This window comes from Melozone crissalis, unplaced genomic scaffold (genome assembly GCF_028551555.1).
Source record: "Melozone crissalis strain CALT ecotype California unplaced genomic scaffold, PUWL_Pcris_2 ptg000033l_1, whole genome shotgun sequence".
Taxonomy (NCBI): domain Eukaryota; kingdom Metazoa; phylum Chordata; class Aves; order Passeriformes; family Passerellidae; genus Melozone; species Melozone crissalis.
This window is the reverse complement of record NW_026535811.1, coordinates 10479684-10500463: the sequence shown is the minus strand read 5'-3', so window position 1 is coordinate 10500463 and position 20780 is coordinate 10479684. Positions and strand designations below refer to the sequence as shown.

The 20780-nt window shown below is 35.9% G+C and overlaps 1 protein-coding gene across 1 annotated transcript in view; it reads left to right on the top strand.

The window, feature by feature from the left end:
• The window catches only part of PARPBP (PARP1 binding protein), a 35990-nt gene that overhangs the window by 939 nt on the left and 14271 nt on the right, over nt 1-20780 (top strand). The window contains exons 2-6 of the mRNA XM_054281881.1: nt 5189-5416; nt 6291-6398; nt 7355-7525; nt 9124-9278; nt 19597-19780. Of these exons, the coding sequence (XP_054137856.1) occupies nt 5189-5416; nt 6291-6398; nt 7355-7525; nt 9124-9278; nt 19597-19780 (846 nt within the window). The remainder of the gene's footprint in view (nt 1-5188; nt 5417-6290; nt 6399-7354; nt 7526-9123; nt 9279-19596; nt 19781-20780) is intronic.

Here is a 20780-nt window from a genome sequence, read left to right as displayed (position 1 = left end):
GAAACAGTTGCAATATACAATCAGGCCTTTTCCTGTGTCTCATCTAAGGAGAACTATTGCAATACTTGTTTTAATAACCTAAAGATACCTTTTTAGGCTAATTAACCTAATTATTGATGAAAACAATACTGACTGTTTTTGGAAGACTTACTCCAGTGGTGCATAGTAAGTCAGATGTGTAGCACAAAGCTGTAGTGTAAGAAAACCAAAACAAACATACCGAATCAACAAACATACCAGAAACAAGAGAACCACATCAAAGTGAAATCCCTAAGCCAATAAAAAACCCAAACAAACAGAAAACCTGCTTCAGTTTGTGCATCAGAAAAAAAATTGGAGTCTAAAATGTGCAGACTGGGGGTATCTCATGTCTAAACATTAAGTATAAAACTGGTTAAGTCATCCCCCATTGTCAGAAACATTACAGTAAGGATATTAGAATGCCAAGAAACTAAATTTGTACTTTTTGGAATGTAACACATTCCAGCCAGGAGCCTGGTGTCCTCACAATACCTGTATAAGTTAAAACCAGAAAATCAGTGTGCATCAACATTAACTCTTGGAAAACTGGTAAAAGACATTAATGCAAAACTACATATGGAGGTGATTGCTGTTTGTCATGTTTGTTGTGATTCTCAAGGGAAAGCTGCAAACAGTTTTCCAAAGCCACCTCTAAAATAGGAACTAAAATGTGTTGTTCTACTGTATGCCAAAAGTTAGACATGAAAAGGTTATGGTTCATTGCTCCCTGTTTTCCTTACAGTAAGTTTTCTTCTTCCACTAGAGGTAATTAGTTTATTCTACTTTATCCTTTTTTTTTTCCTCTTCCAGATAATATTCCTCTCTTCCAGAAATACCTTTTCTTTCAGAGATGCTCTAACAAAAATTATAGCAGTTATTTTCAACTAATTTAATTTTGAAATGTTTAGCTTCTCCTTCAGATCTGAAGAAAGAACAAGTTTTCAAAGCCCTGATATGTTTTTTTCTGATTATACTAGTTGGTCTAATAAGACAAACCTTGGCTTGCATATGTGGATTAAAATTATTTTAGCATTTGGATGTTCTGCCTCTGAAGCACTTCTTTAGATGGTATCCATTTTGAAGTTCACAATCTTAAAGCAAAATCTGTCTGGTTTATTTTGTCCAGCACTGAAACTTCAAACTAAGATGCAGAGTATTCCAGTTGTGGGCATGTCCCTTGTTAGGTTTCTGATTTAAATACAATAATTTTGAATTGTTAGCACCTGTAGAATGGAAATCTATTTTGGTAAAGTCAATTACTGCAATAAAAATAATTTCATTAACAGGCTATTGAGTGACTGTATTGAGAAAACCCCAACACATCCAACCTATCACAAACAACCAAAATACACTTCTCTTCCTTTGGGAGACTGGAAAATTGTAGTGGATTTGTTGTTTTAACTGGTACCTGTATTTGCAGTGGAAATGAAAGATGACAAAGCTTTTAGGAGATCTCTAGGGAAGTTTAAAAGCTTTATAATCTATTAATCTTAAACTTCACCAGAATAAGGGTAGCAAAAAGTGTGATAAACCCTAATCAAACAGCAGGGATGAAAATAAAAAAAAAAATCTATGCTCTGAATCGCTCGGAAAATGCTTTGGTTTGTGGCACAGTTGTAGCCATGTGGCATAAAGACAAGTGGGATAAGATCTGTGATGGAAGCAAGTACCTTTCACCTAGATTGATTAGTACAGACCTAAAATCTAGGAACATTTTCAAGAAGAACCTTGCTCAAGGTTTGAAATTGTAATAACAATTTTAACGATGAAATTCAGCTGAGAGCAATTGCTTTAAGTTGATTGTTTGTACCTGTGGATCAGCAGGGGTAGATGAGTTATGGGGTCAAATAATCACCTGTCATTTTCAGTCTATGGCTGTTTTAGCTACTGGGATGGGGAACTGAAGTGTATAAAACAATTATTTTTCCAGAATCTGTGAGTTTAAGTTCTCAGACTTAGATGTGTTGTAAATCTCTTCTAGAATAAGAACTTTGATACTGGAGGAAAAACTGCTTCATTGTTTATTTTAGAAATATCTCTCCCCTTTTGAAATTTGTGTTTGTATATTTCTGATTTTGCATAAAAGCAGTTTTGGTATGTGGTTTAGTTTTTTTCTGTGCTTCCATGAGTGCATTTTGCGTGCTGACTGAAGAAGATTGTGTTCTGTTTGGTGTCTTGTATTTCTTCAAATGATTTCCCTAATTATCTTGTTTCCATGTTGGCAAATGCAGAAAAATGTGGGATTTTGAAGTGTTACTCCCTTAAACCGTTCTATCTGTCTCCCTTTTGGTAATGAGATACTCCTAACTAACTTTGTAGCAATTTTATGTGATATGTTGCTTGTAATATATTGTGATGAGGCTGCTAAGAGAGGAAAGCCAGGTGTCTGCTAAGAGAGGAAAGCCAGGTGTCTGCTAAGGAAGGCAGGAGCCTCCCCTGAATGGAAACTCCAAACCTCCTCCCTCCAAATTGTTATAAATTTGAAATTAAGTGAGGCTCTCAGGCAAAGATATGGGAGCAGGAATAACAGATCTTTATTAGGGAAGAAAATAAAATAAATGATGCAGTAAACTAAAACAACACTGACAGAGTCAGAACCCAACCTGACACCCTGTGGGTCAGGGTGTTGGTAGCAGTCCAATTGGAATTGTGGCTGCAGCCTTCCTGCAGTGTCAGGTGTGGTTCTGTTGGAGCAGGGATCCTGTAGAAGGGTGTAGTCTTCCTCTGAAGATCCAGTGGAAGAGGCAGCTGTTTCTCTGGGAAATCCAGTGGAGAAGCCGTGCTGGTGTTCCAGAATCTCCAGATTATATCCAGTTAGGAATGCTTGGCTCCTCCCTCTGGGCAGAACATCTCCCAATGGGATGCTGTAATTCTTATCAATCATGCAGGGACATTCAATGGCCTCTTATCAGCAGATGTCTCCCCAAAGGGAGGAGTGCTTGTGGAAGACATAAGGAAAAACTACCTACTTAACAGAAGACAACTGTCATACCTCTAACAGAGGGTAAATAAAATACATATTGTTTGTCAATCCAGGACACACAACTCAAGGACAAAGCCAGAAAATAATGCTGCAGTCTGGGAGTATGCCTGGAAAGAATAGACCCAACACAGAGGTGGTGCTTAAAGCAGTCTTTTACACACATATTCCTAAAAGGGTTGGTGAGCCTTTGTCTGGGGAAGGTGGAAGCCAAAATTTTGGTGCTGAAATGCACAACTTTCTGGTTTTTGAAACAATTTGCTGTCAAAATAGATATTGATTTGCTATGTAGTTAGCTCTAGAAAAGTTACAATACCTTCAAAATAGTAAAAAATGGTGTCTTGAAGCATGAAATGTTGCTACTGGATTTCAGACATTCTAAAACCAGAGTCCCCTGGTAACTTAATATGATGTATTACCAGGAAGTGAAGATACTTTATAATACTGTATTGGTTCTAGTCTTATGAAATGAAATACTTTTTCTGCCTATAATAGAATGAAAACATGGGACTTTTTGAACTTCCTTAAGCTATTAGCCAGTTGACAAATGCTCACTGCAAAACACCACAGTATTTTTTAAATTAATTTTAAAACCAGAGACTTGACAAAATGACTGTGTAAGTAATGGAATATGCCATCACAGTAAATGCTTGATCACAAAGGTTAATATCTGGAATGCAATATTTGGATTTAAAATATTTTTGCAGCACTAACATAAACTTTGCTAATCTCTGCAGGCCCTTGATCTGGTGAGTAAAGGTTTTGATTTATTAGATACCTTATGAAGTTGTACTTTAACTTGGTACTCCTGAAGGATTTTGATTCAAAATAAAGTGAGAAAACAACATTTTTTTCCCCCATCTACTACTGCTTTGATCTGTTTAAATTGAGTTATAATATGATTGTATGTTTAATTTTTTGAGGGGCTGAAATGAAAATCAGGTGCTTTTCAGAAAACACATATGCAGTTTTAACATTCTGGTAATATGTAAGTTCATAGTGCTGATTTGTCATAACCCATGCACAAATGAGGCAGAAAAGTGCTTTGAAGCTAATATGTGTGAGTGTTCTTTAATTTACTCTCCCTGTTCTTCACCTAGGCAATATCAAAATAGTTGACTTTAAGGATTTTGGAATTGTGTATTTAACAAGGTGTATTGAGAAAGTTGTGCTAAATGTGTTAGAACCCAAAGGAGGGATCATTTGGGCTGCAACAACGTAAATTATTAGAATTCCTCATGTTTTCATATTTAATGTGTTCTGTTGCTAATGGTGTTTATAAGTAATTAATTAATTTGCTTAATGTGGAAATGTCATGAAATAGAATTAAACCTTTGCTGTAGACAGGAGCCATCTGCCACTATGGACAGTTCAAAGCAGGGCTTGTTACTTGGTCACAGGGCACTTATCTCACATTACATGGTGAAAACCACCTTTTTTTGCTGCCACATATTGAGGAGTGCTTTAGATACCAGAAGTGTGGACAAAAGTTTACCAGCAGGAGCTGGGAACTGGTACTCAATTTAAAGAGCAGGGTGTAGACAAAAATGAGGAGGACAAGTTATGAAAGAGAAGGTGGTAAGAGCAAGTGGTTGGAGGAGATTGCAGAGGGGCACATGGAACAAAATCTGATATTTTTCACCAAAATAATGTAGTCTATACTGCATAGTTAATTACAGTAGTGGTAACAGAGGGATGTGCATGGCTTTAATGCATTTATTAGAACTGTGTAGCAGCACTATCAATGTTATGATAAAGTATAACTGTATTAGCACAAGAAAGAAAAGCTCCTTTTTAAAAATTGATGTGTGTTTTCCCAGTTTACTGCTTGAAGCAAAGTAAGGGAACCATATTTACTCCCTTTGGGAAGTAAATGCTTGCCATGCTGAAAACTATTTCTGCAAATAAAGAACTTTATGCAAAAAGTAGTCCTGCAACATTCACTGTGTTTTTCTCATACATGCCTGGTACTTTAAAGATCAGGAACAAATACTGACAGACTATAACAATATTCAGCTGTCAATGCAAAGCTGTGAGACTTTGTTTCTGATCAATTTAAATTATAATGATTTTCAAATATATGTTTGTTTGTATATTTGCAGCTTGCTTTAAATTTGTTTTCAAAACTATGCTGAATATGAAACTTTTTGGTTTTGCCTTTTTTTTTTTTTCTTTTTGTTCTATTAGCACCGTGGAGACTTCACAGTATCACTCAGTGATGTGTTGGAAACATGGAACTATTTGTTACATGACAAACTGGGATTGTATGAAAACATGAAAGAACCTGAAAATTATGCTGATGTAAAAAAAGCCTATCATGCCTTCTTAGCAAGAAGCAATATGTTAGATTTAATAGACATATATCAGAAGTGCTGTAGTCTTGGTCTTTTAGCTGAAGATGAAAGCATATACCCTGTAAGTATTATGTTTGTTTGACCTCTTATGTTGTTGTGACATATTTTTGGTTCCAGTTATGGATTTATGATACTTCTAATTATTCACAGGAGCTCTGGATTATTCACACCTTTGGGGTAGCCTTTGAGTTTAAATTAATTAATTTACTTTTGTAAAGGGATTTTAAATTCACTCAAAAATTATTTCGCTATCGTCCTGCTGGATAGTGAGGTACCACAAGTCTTCTATGAATAAATGACTCCTTGCCATAAATTGGAATGAGAAATAAACTGTAGAGATTTGATAGAACTGGAACAAAGCTTAATAATTAACATGCCATGGAGTTTTGGTTGTATGTTGATGTGCAGGCAAAATATTTTCAATGATTACTGTTTTGAAAACACCATGCTCTTTTAAAAAACTTCTGTATAATATATGTATTTGCATGTAAGGGTTTTTTTTCAGAAGTTCTAGTTCAGCCACTCAGTTACAGCTCTGTTGTAGTTTATTGCAGGTCTCTTGTTTATTTGGGAGTTTTAATGTGTTTTTCTTTTCCTCCTGGTTTTCATGGGGAAGACAGAGCGCTTAGATGGGTTAATGAGGTCTTCCTGAACTTGGCATAACATATTAATGTTCTCCAAAATGCAAGCAGTGGGTTTTAGTGCAAGTGTATAACATAACTGTTTGAGATAATTTCTAAGTTCATTTTAATCTTGCACTTCATTTCTGTACTAGAACAGTTGTACTTCAAAAGACTAAAACTAAAAGTAGACTGTAAGGACTCTGCTGACCTCAAACACTAGCAAAGTGACAGATAGCTTTACACCAGGTTTTAAACCCACTTTTCTTTCTAGTAATCTCCATATTTAAGTTTATTATCATCTTTTTATTAAAGGTTCAACTGTTGGAATTTATTTCTGGTGTAATGAATGCACAAGAAAATAATGGTTCTGTTCTTTCTACTCCTACACGAATCAACAGACAGGGCCAGGAGCATGTGAAGGTAAAAATTATTTTTGTCTCTTGTGATGATCTGTATCTATTGAAAAGATGAAATATAACATAGTTTTATTTTCCAATGACTGTTATTCCCATGTGGCTGGGTTCAAAAAAACCCAACCTGCATATCCAAATTCTGTATCACTTGAGTACATTTTAGGTGTGTATGGGGCTGTGTGCTGAAATTTATATTCTGGAAGGCAGTCCAGCATGACAGGCACTTGATGCAGAACAAATTTTTCTTCAAATACACCATCACTCAAACATTGTTTTGACTGCACATTAAATAACTGAAGTACTCTCCTTTGATTTCATTTTATTAGCTTGTAGTCCCTAACAGATGGAAGAAATCTGAACAGCCACTGTAGTGGTAGCTGGAGCACAGCAAACAAGTTTTGGCTGTCCCAACAGAGCCCTTGAGGACTCTCTCCCTTTACCCTTTCAACCACTAAAATAAGAATCTCTGGGTACTTTCTCACAGTATTTGAAATGCTGGAGCTTTAGTAATTTCCAAACTTGCTGTTCTCATAATAAATGGCAATTTCAAAGCAATCTTTTGGGTATAACTCAAAATATTTCTGGACAAGGAAATATTTTTTGAGCTGAAATTCTCCCCTAAACTTACATGGTTTAATGGTGCTAGTATTTGCTTTGAGATAGAAAAGGGATGTCTATGAGGAGGTTTCTAAACAGAAATTTATAAACAGTTTAATAACCCTCAAACACCTTGTGAATATTCAAGTACCATGTATGCAATTCTAACTTATCATGTTTGTTTTCATCAAGACTCCCAGAATCCTCATGCATAAAGTAGCATTTTGAAATTATGCAAGATGAATTCATACTCTTCCAAAAACTACACCAGTTCATTAATTAATGAAGTCTAATTAACTTTAAAATAAAATGAAACCTTATTTTCAGCAGCAGGAGGACCAATTTGTGTGATGTTTTCTCATGCAGGTGGCAGTCCTGGCAAAGAAGTCTGTCTGTTCATATTTAAGCCTTTTGGTGAATTCTAAGGATGATCTGGCATTGGCTCATATTCTAAATATTCCTGACAGAGGACTTGGTAGAGAAGCCTTCACTAACCTCAAACATGCCTCACAGGAGAGAAAAATGTCCATTTTTCTGGTATGTGTTGTCAAAGGAATCTTCCTGGAAGTCAGGGCCAATAAATTAGATCTCTAAACAGAGAATATGGCTTTAATCTAATAAGCAACACTGTTTGCAAGCTGAGTCGAGTACCACCAGGAACAGGATTTTAAAGCTAAAAAGACAATAGATTCTGTGGGAAGAAACAGTTTCTTGTTTGGTCATGGGATCTCAAGGTGGACAGTAAAAATAGTTTGTGTGTCTCTCAAGAGTTCTAAAAGGGGATCATGCTTTAGTTGTCAGCAAAGAACCATCTCAAAAATAGTTGAAATAAGGCAAATAAGAATTCTTTCTCCAAAGAACCACTGTAGTCCCTCATACTTAAAATAGTCATTAAATTTTGCATGCAGTGCAACCTCAGTGCACACAACAGCAGTCTGAGTTAAAAACAGTATGGGTATGTAGTCACTGAAGCGGCCGCATTATGGGTGAATAAATATGGAAAAGTTGTGAAATCTCAGTTCCAGGTTTAATTATTTTAGCTCCTAATGCTCTGTGAACATTGTATAAAAAGCTGTATGTGTTTGGACTGGATTTACCATGTCTTCTTCACAGTTGCCAGAGGGGAAACTTCTCTGCTGTGTAAAAAGTCATCTTTTCTGGCATCTGTGTCATGAAAAAATCCTGAAAATGAGAGTATTTTCCATTGGGAAGGCAAAGTCCTACAAATTGTGTACTTGATCCGTAGGAAATCTTGAGCACAAAGACAGGAATACTGGCAGGTTTACTTTCTGTGCTAGAGTAATTCCAGTTTTTCTCTTTCCAGCCCTAAGAGCTTTATGATTTAGCTCTGTACTCTGAAATTAAAATTTGTGTGTAGAATTAATGTTACTGCATCTGTGTCAAGTGCATTGGATTATTATCCTTACTTTCACCTTCCTGGGAAATTGCTAGGGGTTTTTTCTTACTGTTATTTTAAAATTTTGGGGGTTGTACTCTAAGGTATGCTTTTGGCAAATCTTCATTATCTTACAGCATATAAAAATATATTGACACTTTCAGAATGACAGAAGCCTTAGCTGTCATTATTTCTGATAAGATTTAAATATACATTATTTGCATCTCTGAAAATTGTTATAAGCTGAAGTCAACATTTACATGCTTATTTTAAATTGTCCTTGGGTCATAGAGAGCCCTCTGAATATAAGAGCAGTTTTTGTGAGGCCAGGAGGAGCGTTTGAAAGCCACAACCACAAAGGAGTTTTGTTTGATGATTTAATAAGATTTTTGTCCTAAACTTTCAAAAGGCTGATGTAACCATCAAATTAGTTTGGGTTATTTTTACTTTGGCTTGTGGTTTTTTTTTTTAAATACTGTCATTCAATTTAAGTTTTGACCTTGCAAATATTGAGATGTACGGAGCTTGCAATTAGGAGCTGTTGTTTGATTTCAGGGAAGTTATTTCTTCCCTGAAATCAAACTTCAAGTTATTATCAGCCACCGTAACTTCTAGTTATACCTTCTAGTTATCAGCCAGCTTTTACATAATTTACAGACCTGTAGGAAAGGCTCATTTCAATGTATGTACAGTCCATGTCTGTCTGTAGTTTGATATTTCTGGTTATTTCTCCTAATAGATGGCAACATCTTTTATCCGGACCATAGAACTTGGAGGAAGAGACTCTGCATCTTCTTTGTATGATCCTTTAAGAGCCCATGTAAAAGGGCTTTCCAGCTTTGTTAATTTTATTGACAAGCTGCAGGAAATTGTTGGTGAAATCTTAAATACAAGGTAATAGATTTTTGTCTTGGTGAGCCCCTCCTTCTCTTGTGCTTGAACAAAATTTTTAAATTAAGAGTAAATTTTAAAAAAATTAATACCCAATTTGAAAATTTAATTGAAAAACAATTGGGGTAAGCTTATGAATTTCTGAGGGTTTTTTTGTATTAAATTTTTATCAAATCTATGTATGTATGGTGGTTTGGTTACTTCCCTAGTTGTAAATGAAGTTACACACTTTCCAACTTGTGAGTCTGGTAAGTACATAAACTGATATGTGCTTTACTTCTTGCTGCTTAATTCCTTCCTTTTGGTCATTTCATTCTGTTTACCCTTCTGTAAAGGAGTCTTTATTGCTGCTAACAAATGACAGTGTTGATTATTTAGCCTTTTCTATCTTCCATTTTAGCTATATAAATGAAGCATAAGAATTATTTCTTAGGGGGACTCTGGTGGAGTTGCTGATTTTGATTGTGTTTGAAGAACTGAAGTTAGGGTTTTGGGCAGGCTTATAAATCTGTGATTAATTAGAGAAGTGTAGCTGTAATACAGGGGTTTGAATTGGTAAGTACTGGCATTATTACAGGGAGAAGAGCTATTTTCTTAAGCTTCATAGAAATTAATAATTTTGTCATTTATAATCAGTAATTTTTCCATACAAAACTTTGGCAAATCAGCTATAATAGTTCTGTCCTTGATACTAAAGAATCTTTTTTTTTTCAAGTTTAAATTGAATCTAATCCTCACAGTGGAAAACAAAATATTATAAGTAAGCATTATTTAAGTTAATGTTCAGTTTCCATTGAAGCTGGAAGTGGGAAGTATTTCTGAAGTTGTTTTGCAGTTTTGTCTTTTTTATTCTGTTTTTTATTCTTTCATTTCCACATCCTGTATGCCAGAGACATACTGTCTCTGCTGATGATTAAAGAAAACTATTTGCTCATCATATACTATATGCTGTTTTCCTTTCTTTAAATCATATCTGGCACTGTATATTGATAAAAAATGAGAAATGGAAAAATATGTATATGCATGAACTTTTTAGGATGAAAAGACTGTATCAGGTGAATGCAGTTCAGAAAAGTGTGGCATAAAATTATGTATCTTGTTAATTACTGCTCTGTTTAAAAGAGAATGTTTAAATGTGAGAAAAATCATAGTGAGATAGTTGCTGGGAGTTATCAGCTTCTCAATGGGTGAATTCTCTAGAGCTTGGAAATGCTTCTTAGCATTCAGATATTTATTGTGTAGCTTTCCCTGCTGCACCTGCTGTGCCATTTATTGTGGGGTATAAATCTTGTTAAATTGGCTGTACACATTTAAGTATTGCAGTTTGTCTTGCTGACCAGGAGTGGAACGTGGCTGTACTGTAGCATCTCTCAAATTCCATGTGGCCTTTGTATCCTGGCAATGTAAAATATGTTTTTCATCTGTGTATCTATAGATGTTTTCAAGTGTTTGCTATGTCACATGGATGAGGACTGTGTGTCCTGCCTGTCATGTGCCATTTGTTGGGAGTTCCAGAGGATCCAGTTCTGTGCAAAGAATTTTCTCTGTTCTGTTACTGCTGCAAAGTAAGGACCAGAGGGGGTAAAAAGGCAGCAATGCAGCAGAATCCTGAGTTACCTAATCTATAGAAACCCACTGAGAAATCCAAGGGCAAACTAGACAACCTGTCAGCAGCATTGCTCTTTCTCTGATGCAGAGATTAGCCAACCTGCATTAACCAGGTCTCTGTATTGGCTATGCCACAAGAAAAATGCCATGTTTTCTACTTAATTATTAGAAATCTGTTATTTAGGTTTAATTCTGTTACAGTGGGCATCTTATGAAGCTTGTAATTGCACAAAATACAAAGTAGTCAAATAAATGGTGGGTCACTGTGGGGATGCATGTTGAAAAGAGGCTTTCTTCATCTGCCTGGTTCCTTTGCTTTGGGAATCTAGAAACCAAATTGAAGATCTTGGACAGTGGTGGGAAGTGCTTAAGAATATTTTGAACTTGGGAGATACTGTGCAACCGAGTATCTGCTAACCTATGGAGAGTAACAAAAAAGTGTTTCTCATCTCCCCATCATTCAGCTAAGAAAGTGAATGGTAGATTGGATGAACAAAGGGAAATCTGTCAAACAGAGTGGAAGTTTAATGCAACTATGATGGTTTGGTTCAAATATGGCACTCCTGATAGCAGGAGAAATGGAAAGACAAAATGAAATTTGGTAGTTTCAAGGTGTATTCACTGAAGCCAACATTCCTAAAAATCTCTGGCATGTTGAAACTGTTTGCCTCTCCTCATTCTTTAGATGTCTAATATTAGAAGACATCACTAATCTTTCAAGAATCAGTAGCATGAATATTCATTAACATTTGAGGGTGCTGTGAAACTTGCAATGCTAAAACTTTATAGATTTGTACATATAAGACTTGGACAGTGGAAAACTTGGATATTCTACTTTTTTACACCTGCTTCTTGACAAGGAGCATATCAATGTTGTATTTGTCAGCGAAATGGATGATTATACACTTTAAGATCTGAAAACTCTTTCCTGCTGGTATAAATGAGAAGCTGCGCTTCTAATCCATCATTCTGAAAACGCTTTTCTTTTAGGCCGGAAGAACTCCTGAAATTACTTTTCCCAAGTTTGTTTAAAAATTGTGACTTAAAATTGGGGGACAGAAGCAGTCATGCTGGTTACTGTGCTTGGTGGTTGCTACGGGGGGATGTGTGTACATATACATACACGTTAAAATCCCCATTAATTCTGTAGAGTGGCAGAGTTGGGAGGTTGGCAGCATGTTTTCCCCTCAGCTGGGCGCTGCCCTCGGCGCAGGCAGCGGCCGCTGGGTGTCACCATCGCCCAGCTCACACCGGAGCCGGGGCCCGCTCGCCCCGGAGCGGCTCCGCATCCCGGGCCCCTGCAGCCTCCACAGCCCTCCGGAGCATCGCACAGCTCGCCTCCACCATGAGGGTTTGTGCTCTCTGCTTCCCCTCGACAGGGAAAATGCTGTTTCTCATCTGCTTCCTTTGGGAAGGTGATTGCATCTCGAGGTGCAGTAGTATTCAGGAAGAAAAAACAAATTGAACTCTATCTAGGCTTGTGCTGAATGTTTGAGTTAATTGGACAGTGTTCGCACAGCCCTGGAGGTTTGTGGTCTAAAGTTGCTGGAAAGTTGTGCAAGCATATGCAAAACATTGTATATAGCATTGCTTAAACTTGGGATTATAGAATAATTTGGGTTGGAAGGAGCATCAGAAAGTTTTTGGTCCAACATCCCGCTCAAAGCAGGGTCAATTATGGAGTCAGCTCAGGTTAATCAGGGCTTTGTCCAGACAAGTTTTGTACAGTCTCTATCCTTGGAGGTTTTTAATCTCCCTCTTGGCAGCCTATTCCTACTGCTTTTGTCCTCACGGTGAAAAGTTGTGGGGTTTTTTAATTATATTGAGTTGGGATCTCTCTTGTTTCAGTTTATGCCTATTGTCTTTTTTCACTGTCTGTCAACATGAGTCTGGCTCCATCTTCTTGCTTGCTACCCTGTAGGTATTGGAAAGCTGTTAGTAAGTCCCCCTGAAGCCTTCCCTTCTGCAGCCTGAACAAGCTGTTCCCGAAGCTGCTTCTCACAGGGCATGTCTGCCTGACCAGCTTGGCAGCCCTCTGCTGAACTTGCTCCAGTTTATCAGTGTCTTTCCTGGACTGGGGGCCCAAAACTGGACACAGTATTCTAAATTTGGTCCAATGAGTGCTGATTAGAGAGGGATAATCACATTCCTCAGACTACTGGCTACGCTACTGTTGATGCAGCCAAGGATACTGTAGGCCTTCTTTGCTGCCAAGGCATGCTCCTGGCTTGCAGCTTGCTTGCTGAACATGCACCAAGGTTTTTTACATAGAGCTGCTCCCCAGCCTGTATCATTGCAAGGGGTTATTCCTTTCCAAGGCTTTGCATGTCTTGTTGAATTTCATATGGTTCCTGTCAGCCTGTTCCTCTTGTCTGTTCAGGTATGTCTTTGCGTGGCAGCTCTGCCCTCAAGAGCATTGACTGTTCTATCCAATTTGGTGTCATCTGCAAACTTGATGAGCATGTAATTTTAGAGAGTCACTGCCAAAGATAATAGGAAAAAAACAGGTTTCAGGATAGGCTCTTATGTTACTCCATTGTTACAATATGTTTGATACCTTCTGAGCATGATGATCCAACCAGTTGTTAACTCCTCTAATTGTCCATCCATCCAGACGGTAACATCAATACTCCTATGTTGAGAGTATTCTCTGACAGTATTGATAAGCCTTGCTACAGTCAAGAGAAATGGCACACACCCTTCTGCCCTGGTCTGTAAATCCAGTCATTTTGTTAAAGGGAAAAACAGATTAGTCAGGCATAATTTACATTTGATAACTGCATCCTTATAGTTACTGGCTACCACCTAATGTTTCATATGTCCAGATATGTGGTCTTAGAAGACTTTGCATTATTTTCTTGAGGAACAAAGTGAGTCTGATGAACTTGTGATCTCCCAAACTGTCCTTATGGGTTTTTTTAAGGTGTTTTTTTTTTTGTTGATTTTTTTGCAGTTGTTTGCTTTTCTCCATTTGTCACCCTGGTCACCCTGAATTTTCAAAGATGATATAAAGTTCTCTTATGAGGGCATTTGCCAGTTCTATTAAGGCTGTTGGATGCAGTCCATTTGGTTCAATGTTCTTGAACATAGTACTGTCAAGTGAAGCCTGATTTGATCTTCTTCCACTGCTGGCAGCTCTTTTCTGAAAAAATTCTCTAATCAGAGTGTTAGTAAAGACTGAGGTGAAGAAGGCACACAGTACTTCTGTTTTATCTGTGCCCCCACTGTTACAAAATCTACCTTTCAGCAAAAGTGCCTCATTTTCTTTGTTCAGCAGGTGAAGCTCCTTTATCATTCCTTGTAATTGTCAACTCCAGCTGAGCTTTGGTTTTCCTGATAACATCCCTAAATGCCCAGGTGATGTTTCTAGATCGTTTGTAATATGTCCCTTCTTCACCATTCTTTGTGAAGCCCTTTTGCATTCAAGCTCTGTCATCAGTTCACTGTTTAGCCAAACTGGTCTGCTGATACTTCTGCATATTTTCCTAAGTGTTGTGATGGAATGGTCCTGTGCTTGTAATATTATTATAGTATAATATAATTTATGTTATTATGATTAATAACAGCTTGCCTGAGCGCCTTTGCCTTTTAGAACTTTCTCACAGGGAATTCAATGGCTGCTCATCAAGACTTATTCTAGGAAGAAAACTGTTTACTTTTATAGCAACTTTGTCACCAGACTTGGGTAGCAAAGCTTGGGATGGAGAATATGAAGAGTTGCTCTAATTTCTTCCAATGAGCTGAATGAGAAATTTTAGCCAATACAGCAAAAGTAGCAGCAGCAAGATGGAAAAATACTCTGCAACAGGTTTCTTTTTTTGCTGTGTTTTTGTTATAGATAGAATAATCTGTGAAGCTCCAAAGGCTCTAAGGAAGAGTCTTCACTTAATTTTGATATCTGTTGGAGAATTAGATTAATAATCATACATACATTTTTGGAAATGGAATTTTTAAGTACTGTGAGTGCTTTGATATAGTTTTTTCCTTTACAGATACATTTAAAATCTATGATTTTGTGTTGATAAACATAAAATCATATCTGTGATAGGATTTTATTGTTGAAATTTTGAAATCTAAATGAACATGAACTACTAATTTTTAAAAAATTTAGCTTATAAGAAATAAGCCTTTAGATTTGCTTTAAAAGCACAGTTAGTGCTCCTTTAGAAACATTTGTATAGTATTTCTTCCTAGACACATTTTGTCTCATTCTTCTACCCAGGTAAATGGAGCTCTAGTTGACGTCTTGCTGCTTTGTGTTTGAGAATGGAATTACTGCTGCTCTCTTTCTATAGCTCTAAATTAAAAAATTGGAGAACTCAGCAGTTGTTGTCAAGTTCTAAAGCATCTTTTAAATCCATAACAAGGAAAAAAGGCTGTGATCTCCTCCCACCCTGTGATTACTGGGTGTTTGTGATTTCTTTTAAGACACTTGTTCCCAGTACCTAAGTCAGATTTCTAAATATTTGTCATCTATTTTTTACCTGTGTTGAAGTTGAAATGAATGAATGACAATGTTGACCTTAGTAAAATAGAATTTTGAAATATTCTTTTCTGTTCTTGGAATAGACCTCAGGACTCTGCTTTTTATCAGGTTTTGAATATTGTCCATATCCTCAACATTTTTTATCCATTTTTTTGCTATTTTAGTCTTATCCAAAAAAGATGTATTTTCAGAAAATAAATAAAAGTGTTTCTGCATTGTAACTTTTCACACCAAGTCCTGAGTTCTGGAGGGAGAGCTCTTGCCATTGTAATTTAGATTTTTGCTAAGCAGAGGAGCTTGTTTATATGACAAGCTCAGTAGGATCAAAACAGACAAAGTGTGCTATTAGTTTCTTATAAATTAGTTACTTCTACATAAGGAAAGATGGTTTGATAAGAAAAATGAGATAGAAAAAGGTAAGGTTAGGACTGAGATGATGTAAGGCAAAAAGGGTTCAGGGGGGGCACAAGATCTGTCAATTTTTTTAGTAGAAGGAACTGGTGACACAAGATCAGATTTGCCAGTGCCTGTGTAACAAATGGAGTTTTTACATTGCACTATTTTTTTAAGCTCTTTAGAAGCCCTGGTGCAAATAATGGATTTTTAACATATGATTCATTTTATCTATATGTAGACAATTGTTTTTCTCTAGCTATGAGATAGGTGAATTCTGCTTGAGCTGTCTATTCTTTTAGTGCTCAGAAAGCTGAAGAAGGTAAGCCACTCCTTCTGTCTGTTGATCTAAAATCAACTGTGTTGTGAATTTTCATGCTGATGGTCCCATTTGGACTTGACTGGATCCATTCATTTGGATCCAGTTTTTGGATCCACTTGGATTTGCTACTGTACTAATGACTTCAGGCATCTGTGTTTAAACATTCTGTTGGATGGAAGAAGGTGGTTGTTTCTAAAGTGTTTGGTTTTTTTTTTTTTTCATTTACAATGACACTGATTAATTTCCTTTCTATTCTATCATTTATTTCTATCATAGAAAAAGAATTTGGTTTTCTGGTTGAGTTTTCTTTCAGTTTGTACCTTTTGAACAAAGAAATGTTGCATGTGACTGAACAGAATCATATTACTAGCTCTTAAAAAATGCTTTTTTACAATCTCTGCCATTGTGGCAACTGATGACTATTTTCTGACTGGATTTGATAAGAGTCCTCCTTCAGTTTAGACTGGATGGGATGATAGTGAAGCACTTTATCCTAGAGTAGCTTATCTCAGTAACCTGTGATCTGAATGGAACATCACAGAAAACCTTTTAGCAGGAGCACTGACTAGAAGGGATAAGGTCTTCCCAATTGCCTTAGACAAATGGCATTGCTTTGTTTAATATATCAAGTTCATTCTTGAATTCAAATAATTTTTTTGCTTCTCTGTCAGAATTAAAAAGAACAAAAGTTCTTTTTCTGCTGTAAAAATTATCTTAAGACATGCCCATGTAATTCCATATTTAAAACAAACCTTTGTGGTCCTTCTAGCTGTTAGGGGCTGCAAAGTGGATAGCAGTTTCCAACTTTATTTTATTCCTATAAAATTTTTTTTATATCAGTTATTTTAAAGTTCATTCAAGTTCAACTGTTCTTCTGAGTAATATAAATCTATGAAAGAGTAATAACAGAGCAATCTATAATAGGGTGTTATCTTTGTAAAATAAACAAAATCTCAAACACCCCAGGTGCTTCTTTACCACATTGTCCTTTTATCATGCTTTTAATCTTTTTGAACCTCACTAGAAATGGATCTAATAACTAGATTCAGCATTTTATAGTTATATCTATATGAATATATATATATAAAAATATATATATGTGCAGTGACATAACACAACTTGTGTTCTGGCGTAAATTGGCATAATCTGTGGCATGGCATTTCCGTGCTAATCCACACACATTGAATCAGCATTTTATGTCTTGGCCCATTGATATAAATTCTAGTTGAAGTATAAATAAACTTTTCCTTGCTCCAGTTAGTACCCTGTATATCTGATAGGAGACTGGAGCTCTTTTCTGGAAAAGAAGGAATATGGGGAGAAGAAGAGATTAAATGAACTTTGTTTTTACTAGCCAATATCTTTAGTTGGCATTGGGCAATAGAGGCAAAACAATAAACAAAATATTTTTGTGAAAGGTTAGTTTTTCCCATTGAAAATCTATGAATCTATAATTGAGTTACATGCAGAGCAAAGCATTTAAATTAAGGACATGCTTATGTTAATTAACTGCGCTAGTGCCCAGTACTATTTTTATAACAATATTTTTTTCTTCCAGGATACATATGGGTATAAATATGTGGAAATGATAAATTTATTACTTATTTACAAGTAAGTTCAACATATCTGTAGACAGAAATAACTGAACCAGATTTTAACAGGGAATTTAAGTCAATCCCTTCACCTGCTTATTTGTCTTGAAGTTCTAAGTTTAGTTCTCATTTAATACAATACTTTTCTCATTTGAGGATATGATTTTGGAAAATATAAGTTTAGGATTGAGGGAAACAGATCAGTCTGGCAAGAATCATCAGGAGACTTGGCTGCAGTTCCTATATGCATCTCTGAAACAGAACTCTTCTTCAACATTTCTATCCCCTTACCTCTTGACAACTTGCAGTGGATTTTTTTTCCTTCCCTTTGAACTTTTAATTCTTGTGTGGTTGAATTGTGGGGTTTCGAGAAGTGGTACAATAGTTTTTTTTATATTTTTTAAACTGTCGTTTCCAACAGTTGGAATGGGTCTTGGATGGGTCTTGACATGCCTACAGAGAGACTGGACATGGTGATTTTTCTTCTGGCCAAGTGCATACACTGTGCTTAAATTTCTTCAAAGCATAAGTTTTTCTATTTAATGAAGCCTGCAAATCTAATGTGAATTGTAATATCTTTAGTCTGTAAAAGTTGAAGTTGAGACTTGTGTGGAAATATTTGTTTTTTTCCTGTTTAAAAAAACCCAACAGCAATTCCCCCCTAAAGTTTCATGTTAATGTCAGATTTTTCAAGTTATTTAGAGGAATCTTTTTCAGCCAGAATAAGCCAAAACATTAAGATCTCTGGCCCAGTTCCCTCCATGTATTTTAAGTGGAAACAATATAAACAAACTATTTTTCCTCTGACTCAATTCCTATTTTTATCTAGTTCTGCCCAATTATTTTATATTTTATATGAATGTAAACATGAAGAGTTTCATTTGATGAAGGTTCTCCCAACTGGAATTCTAAAATTTATCTTCAGAATGTTATGTGTACAAAATACATCTTCATTTGCAGTTGCAAGTTCTTCTTTTAGGGTAAGCTGGCAGGAGCATGAAGGAAACCAGTAAGGATGGAGGAAGTTGAAAACTGAGTCATATCACTCTTGGTTGTATGGCCTGAAGTAATGAAGCCATTTCTTTAGGGTATTGACAGAACTGTCGTTTGCAGCATCATGAATGTTCTAATGTACATAAATGTACTAAAAATTCTACTGTAGGTACCAATAACAGCTCAAAACAGCTCATTTCTGCTTTGATGTGAACTGCAAACCTTATTTAGGAAAAAAAAAAAACTGGGGAAGAGATGCATTACTATATAAGAGAGCTGAGTGGTTCTTGTAATGCTTTATTTTCTTTGCCCAAGACAAAGCAATAGTAGAACATACATAGTGTTTTGTTTAGGTACTGGAAAAAATTGTTAAGCTTTTAACTCAAGGAGCTTATTCTCTTTTTCACAAAATCTTAATTAAATGATCGGACGCATTTGCTGAAGAAAGCGATTAATGGAGTGTGCCTTTATAGCTAATAGGGAAGTTCATGTGGTCTAATCACTATCTATTTAAATAAAACTGAAAGAAGATTGGGATTTTGAAGCACCTTTACAAAGCACAGAAACTCAAATCTAATGGGATATTAAACAGGAATGCATATTTGAGTGAAAAAAATTGTTTACACTTAACAGTTTGAGCAAAACTGTACATACCGGTTTAAAGAAAGTACTTTTCTTTGAACCTCTAAGGAGGATCATTAGTTTTGTATTGCAGCTCAGAGTATTACTAAATACTGAATTCATTACCTTATAATTATTTTTTTTAGCAAACTATTGTGTTGGACAATACGTCTATGCTGCTGTTTGATTTGAAAGATCAAAGCTGCTCTCTCTGATGAGCAGGGAAGGCTGGCAATGTTCAGCATTAATAGGTGTACTCAAGTGTTGCCAAGATTAATGTGGAGATGACCCTGTGCCTATTTTCAGAATTGCAGGGGGGCGAATTCTGTCAACAGTGAAGATGCATTTGATAAAAGGCCGAAGCAATGGGGATCCTTTCTGTCAGGCAGTAGAGGAAGCTGTACAAGACTTGGATTTGAAGATTAAAAATATTATCGATTCACAACAGGAAACCTCGACTGCTAGCACTACTGGAGTCAGTCCAGCACGGGTAATGGGACTTCTTTTGTTCTTTTTGCTGTTTAGCTTTATAAGAAAGCAAAAATCTTTTGCCTGTTTTGTTTCTTTTACATTTTTAAAAGACTATCTATAGAGTATAATCTTTTTCTTAACTGTATAAAAGTAGTCATTTCCTCTACACTGTTGTTGAAAGACTTACACTTGAGGATTACACTGTGGATATCAAAGAACTGATTTACATAAACTAAATTTCTTACCTTAAAATTGCACGTAAAATACTCTTCAAAGCTTAATTTGGTTGTGCAGTTATTATAAATGTAGATACTTAGAAGTGTCAGATTTGCCATTAATTTCAAAGCAGTAAATCTATAACAAATTTCCAAACAAAAGAACCTCATGAAAGTAGAATGAAGATTTGAGAACATGTATCAGTAATTTTTTATTAAAATACACAGTTTTTAATTAGCATAGCATCAAGTATTTCAAAGGGTAAGGCCTTCAAGGTCAGGTTAAATATGTAAGAAATCTAAAGCATGGTAGAATGTGGAGTGGGAAGGGAATTAAAGCCCCAAACAATCATGTGTAAGCTTTTCTCATTTAGTGTTTCAAGACAGTAATGAAACTATTAATGACTTTGTTTTCATGGAAGGAATCAGGATATTTGAAGTTCTGTAAGTCAGGTGTTGAGGGCATAATACAAGATTTCTGTTTGTGGTTCATGTACTGTGAATCTACTCAGTTTTAGATTATAATCTTTTTGTGATGAAAAAATCAACCAACTTTAATTATTTTATTTTTTATAATTGATGTATAAGATATCTAATGTCATTTGTTTTTCTAGCAAATGAGAAAAAAATTATAGACACCTTCAATGTGTTTAGGATTGTTAGGATGCTTTGTTTTGTGAAGGCATTGGATTTATGCCATGGTAGCAAAAGATTTTTAACAAGTTTTAATCAAACCTTCAGTATCCTTTTTCTTTTTTAAGACAGGTAAAACCAGCCAGACCCTATTGGCTAGTTAATCTGGTT